The sequence below is a fragment of the Bison bison genome, unplaced genomic scaffold (genome assembly GCF_000754665.1).
Source record: "Bison bison bison isolate TAMUID 2011002044 unplaced genomic scaffold, Bison_UMD1.0 scf7180017864124, whole genome shotgun sequence".
In the NCBI taxonomy this organism is placed as follows: Eukaryota; Metazoa; Chordata; class Mammalia; order Artiodactyla; family Bovidae; genus Bison; species Bison bison.
This window is the reverse complement of record NW_011494696.1, coordinates 558,594-564,226: the sequence shown is the minus strand read 5'-3', so window position 1 is coordinate 564,226 and position 5,633 is coordinate 558,594. Positions and strand designations below refer to the sequence as shown.

Below are 5,633 nucleotides of genomic sequence, written 5' to 3'. Positions count from 1 at the left end.
TGTCTGTCACCCAGTCCGCCAGAAGAAGCAGCGCCAGTGGATTGGCCCAACGGGAATGAACCAGAACAGTAAGTATGCCCCGGAGGCAGGCTCCTCCCTGGGCCTCAGGAAGGAGGCTGGCGGAGCAGGGTCATGGGTCACTGCTGACCGAGGAGGGAACCAGCAGCTGCCTGTGGCCTCCGACTCCACGGTTGTCGTCTAAGGCGTGCCGGTGGCCACGGGCGCTAGCAGGTGGCACTCAGAAAAGAGGAAGCCGTGATCAAAGAGACTTGGGAATCAGTGAATTAAGCAAAGTTAGACACAGTTCTTTACTTCAGGACCTGTCAGAGAACCTTCACGGGCATTTTTGGGTGGTTCATCTTTCCAGAACGGGCATATGTAAAGAAGGGTGGCCCAAGCTAGATTTTTCACGGAGTGTCTTTATCATGGACAGACTTTACAAGGCCAGTTTTAAGACGTTAGGATGCAGCCAGCCCAACCCCCACTCCGGCCCCCATCGTCTTTCTTTCTGGCCACAGTCAGAGCACTTCTGTGGGTAGAACCACAGCCTTCCTCCCGTCTCCACCGCACATCCTCCCCTTTCACACGTAGAGGGCCAAATCCTTCAACTGTGTTGTCAAGTCTTTCTTACAAGATAAAGACCCTCAGCTCCAGGAGGGCAGGGACCATATTTGCCCTATCACTCATGTCCCAATTCCCTGCTTGATCAATGATTGAGGACTGACCGACTGAAGGCCTGCCCACCAATCAGCTTGCCGGCCAACCCAAAGCTGCTCTGAAAGTCTGAGCCCTGGGACACCCCCGTTGGTCCAGTGGTTAAGACTCCTCTTTCTGACGTGTGTTCCATCCCTGGTTGGGGAACTAAGGTCCCAGATGCCATGGGGTGTGGCCAAAAATTTTGTAAAAAAATAATAAAAATGAAAGTCTGAGCCCTGCTAGAATGAGCATCCCCAGGAAGAAAGGGAAAAAAAGTATGTGCTGAAGGATTTCTGGGGGTCCTTGTCCTCTTTCCCATCCCCACATTACACAATGGGAACAGGAAACTGGCGTTCTGGGCCCCAGCTGGGGAGGAGGAGAACAGAACAGCACATCTAACGACACCGTCTCCTGCATCTACTCAGTGTCTTTCCATCGCAACCACACGGTGACTGTCCGGTCCCAGGTTGAGAACGCCACGGCCTCCCACGTGGAGAACGAATACAGTCAGCCTCCCAGGAACTCCCAGATCTCAGCTTATCCAGGTAAGCACTGGCTGGTGCTCCTAGGAATGACGCCAGGGCCGAGCAGAGGGCCACGCGGTTGCCCAGAGGGAGAAGGAGGCTGAGCAGGGCGGAGGATCAAACTGCCCCTTTGACGGCTGGTCACGGCAGGTAACGGAAGGGATACAGCCTTAACTGGCCCCTCAGCTGGAGAGAAGAACGTGCCGGGATGTCATTAAACACCAGCTCCGCTGTGACCCAAAGGACATGTTTCTCAATAAATGAGGCCCCTCGGATTCTTCGAGGCAGAACAGAGCCATCCACCAGCGGCCTGCAGAGCCCTTTATCAAGTGCTCCCCGACTGGCACTGACAATTAAGCCGCAGGGAGCCTGGCGCTCAGCATCATTAGTGGACACTGGCCGATTTGATCACAACGCTTGCAGGGCTGTTGAGCCACCAGCTCAGGAAGCCTCTGTGATCTTCCAAGAGCTGAAAGGCACTCGGCTCTGAGGGGCTGTCTTTGTGTGTCCTGAAGGGATAAGCCTGCTCACGTGGCCTCCTTTCTTTCCACAGCTCTGGAAGGGGCCCTGCACCGCATCTCCACCCAGCCTGATAACTCCTCCGACAGTGACTATGAGCTACACGGGGCTCAGAGGCTGTAAGAGGTGAGCCTGGCCCCCGGCAGAGCCCTGGGGATAAGCGCAAGTCCCCCGGGTCTGCTCACCCTGCTTATCCAGGAATGGGGTCAGGGGTCAGGCGTTGAACACCGGGGCTATTGTAAAGGAAATGAATAAGCGTCAGCAATTTAGGTGGTGGGAGCTGATTTGACCATCTGAGCCAGCGGGGTCATGAACCTTAAACTCCATCTGGGAAGACCACGTATAAGAGCCCCTGAAGGTAGAGGAATGTTAAGAAGTACAAACTACTATCCGTAAAAGAAATAAGCTACAAGGATGTATTGTACAGCACAGGGAAGAGAGCCAATATTTTATAATAATCATGTTGCTGTTTAGTCGCTAAGTTGTGTCCGACTCTTTGTGACCCCATGGGCTTCCCTGTCCATCACCAACTCAACGGAGCTTGCTCAAACTCATGTCCTTCGAGTTGGTGATGCCATCCAACCATCTCATCCTTTGTTGCCCCTTTCTCCTCCTGCCTTCAATCTTTCCCAGCATGAGGATCTTTTCCAATGAGTTGGCTTTTTGCATCTGGTGGCCAAAGTATTGGAGCTTCAGCTTCAGCATCCAGTCCTTCCAATGACTATTCAGGGTTGATTTCCTTAAAATCTATAAACTTGCTGAATCACGATGTTGTACACCTGAAGCAAATATAATATTGTAAATCAATATATACCTGAGGTTTTAAAAAAGCACCTCTGAAAATGTCCTGATTGACTTACCCCAGAAGGAGGGCAAAACCACTGTCCCTGATGTTGGGTTGGGGGTTCTGGGCCTGTCCCCCCACTCCTTGAACCATCCCCAGAGCATGAGGTGCCCTCCACCAACGCACTTCCTTCTCACCCCACAGATCTGTGACCCGGGAACAAATATTAAGAGCCAGACTTTTTATCCCGAGAATCCTCTGCAGTCACCACTTGGATGCCACGTCCCACTTCCTGCCCGGAAGGACCACGGATGGGACTTCCCAACACATCCCACTGCCCTGCAGAGGCAGGTCCACTCCGACATCTCCTCACATCCTCACCAGCCCAGGGAAGACCCCAGCATGGCTCAGCTGGCCCCTCCATGGGTGGAAGCTGTGAAAGGGCAGAGCCCGGAAGCAAGCAGCCTTCCCAAGCAGAGACACAGGGTCCAGACCCAGGCAGCCCCCTCCCTTGGCTGTGGACATCGGCTCTCTCTTCAGACTCTGACCCCACGAGGGCCCACAGGAAGCCTGCACCTGGAGCGGGGCGGTGGGAGAGAGGGCTGATTTCTCTCATGTATTTTTAATATTTTTTTTGTAAATAATGCTTTTTTCTGCTTCCTGGAAAAGCCTGCTCAGCCTGCTCATCCTACCTCCGTGGATCCCTCTGGGGGTGCCAGTGGGAATGGGCACCTACCGGGGGCAGGGGATTCTGCAGCTTCATGGTTGGAGGGCTTCATTCCTGACACAGGACCACCTAGCATGGCACAGCAGCTGCCAGCCAGCACCCATAGCCTCATCACCAACCCTCCATCTGGGCCCTCGCTTGACAGAGAGCAGGGACACTGGCTGTCAAGCCTGAAGGGCACCAGTGCCACCTCAGGGCCCTGCATAGAGCGGGCACCTAGTAAATTCTAGCCAATGTGGGGTTTGGGTTCACACAGCTATTAAAAGTGCAAAATAGTTTCTGCCAATTAGGTAACCGCCTAACCTGAGAGTCAGAGACCAGAACTGAACATTTCCTTGGGCTAAATAATTGCCTTAACTGAAATGGTCCCCTAGTACTCTTGCCTGGAAAATCCCATGGACAGAGGAGCCTGGTGGGCTGCAGTCCATGGGGTCGCTAAGAGTCGGACAGGACTGAGCGACTTCACTTTCACTTTTCACTTTCATGCATTGGAGAAGGAAATGGCAACTCACTCCAGTGTTCTTGCCTGGAGAATCCCAGGGACGGTAGAGCCTGATGGGCTGCCGTCTATGGGGTCGCACAGAGTTGGACACGACTGAAGTGACTTAGCAGCAGCAGCAGCAGCATCCTGCAGAGAGCCTTTGTTGTTCAGTTGCTCAGTCGTGTCCAACTCTTTGTGACCCCACGGACTGCAGCACACCAGGCTTCCCTTCCTTCACTATCTCCCGGAGCTTGCTGAAACTCATGTCCATTGAGTCGATGATGCCTTCCAACCATCTCATCCCCTGTAGTCCCTTCTCCTCCTGCCTTCAATCTTTCCCAGCATCAGGGTCTTTTCCAGTGAGTCAGCTCTTTGCGTCGGGTGGCCAAAGTATTGGAGCTTCAGCTTCAGCATCAGTCCTTCCAATGAATATTCAGGGTTGATTTCCTTTAGGATATGATTGGTTTGATCTCCTTGCAGTCCAAGGGACTCTCAAAAGTCTTCTCCAGCACCATAATTTGAAAGCATCAATTCTTCGGTGCTCAGCCTTCTTAATGATCCAGCTCTCACATCTGAACATGACTATTGGAAAAACCATAGCTTTGACTATGTGGGCCCAGAGAGCCTAGACATACTTAACCCTGCAGTGCCCAGGTTTTCTTAACGATGCACCAGAGGAGAATAGCTGACCTGGAACTTAAGGGTCTAGTGAAGGCAGAGGCTGGCTCAGGTCTCGTTGCCCCCTGGTAATCAGACAGTGACCTGAGAAGACATTTCGGGGCTGGGCATTTCTCCACATGATTTGGCCCCGTGTCCACTGGGAGCAACAGATATCAACGGCCCAATTCACAAAAGCCAACTCTGGAAGAGCAAAAGGAAGTTTCTAGAAGGACATGGCAGGGGTGAGGGGTGTGCTCGCAGAGAGGGAGCTGGAGGGGCACAAGCATGCCAGAGAGCCAAGCCAGCCCCTTGTCCCCACCAATACCCTCCAACCAGACCTCCCACCCGACCCCTACTGAGGACTCCATCATGGGAGAGCCCAGGGAATGGCCCTACCCCTGACCATGCCGGGAATCCAGAAACAGGGACACCCAGTCACCTGGGGGCTAGGAGTCACCTGGCAGAGACTCCTGTCCTGGAGACCCTCCTCAGAAGGGAGGATCCTCCAAAGGGAACTGGGGTGCAAAGGGCCCCGGGGCACCACATGTCTCTTACCAGCCCCTTTTCTGGGCAAAAGCTCTTGCATCTCTAGCTTGGCCACCATTTGGTGGCCTCATAGCTATCTCGGCCTACTTTAAAAGCACACTTTCCCCCCAAAAAACTGCCTTTGAGCAGAAAGGGGGTTGGGTGATACATGTCCAGAAGGAACATTTGGTTAAGCAACTGAGAGGGAGCTATCCAAGCCTCGGAGGTGCCTCTGTCCGCTTCCAGCCGTGGTGGGCAGACACAGCCCACAGGCTGCTGGTCAGTGCTGCTCCTGTGATGAGAAGCTCACGGGGTCTCCCTCAGACTTGGAGGATGCCCCGCTGTGACCTGGGCCCACCCTGGGTCCACACTGCAGCCCCACCCCCTATCCTTCACCCCTCTACGTCAGCCAGAGAGGGTGGCATCCACCTATGTGACCCCCCTACCCCAGCCCACTCCCCTGAAGCATGTCATCCACCTGACTCTCATGGGCAACCAGATTCTCCTCATTCTCCTAGCACATTCTCCTCATGTTATGTCTAGGACACTGGGGACCCTAAAAAAAAGCTCACTCTGACAACCAAGAACCGGGTCTAGCTCCAAACCTGTCATGCATCTAGGGTCTGGGAGTGCTGAATGGGACTACCCTAAAAGGACATTTCAGATGGCCTCATGGCAGCTTACAGAGCTAAGCATCCTTTTCCCCTAGCAAGGAAT

General features: G+C 53.6%; 1 protein-coding gene across 2 annotated transcripts in view; it reads left to right on the top strand.

The window, feature by feature from the left end:
• CD5 (CD5 molecule) overlaps positions 1 to 3,191 on the top strand; it is a 21,641-nt gene extending 18,450 nt beyond the window's left edge. For both annotated transcript variants that reach the window (XM_010839623.1, XM_010839622.1), the window contains 4 exons: positions 15 to 68; positions 1,122 to 1,241; positions 1,774 to 1,865; positions 2,728 to 3,191. In XM_010839623.1, coding sequence (XP_010837925.1) covers positions 15 to 68; positions 1,122 to 1,241; positions 1,774 to 1,862 — 263 coding nt within the window. In that variant the 3' untranslated portion in view covers positions 1,863 to 1,865; positions 2,728 to 3,191. The remainder of the gene's footprint in view (positions 1 to 14; positions 69 to 1,121; positions 1,242 to 1,773; positions 1,866 to 2,727) is intronic.
• Positions 3,192 to 5,633: the final 2,442 nt, after the last annotated feature.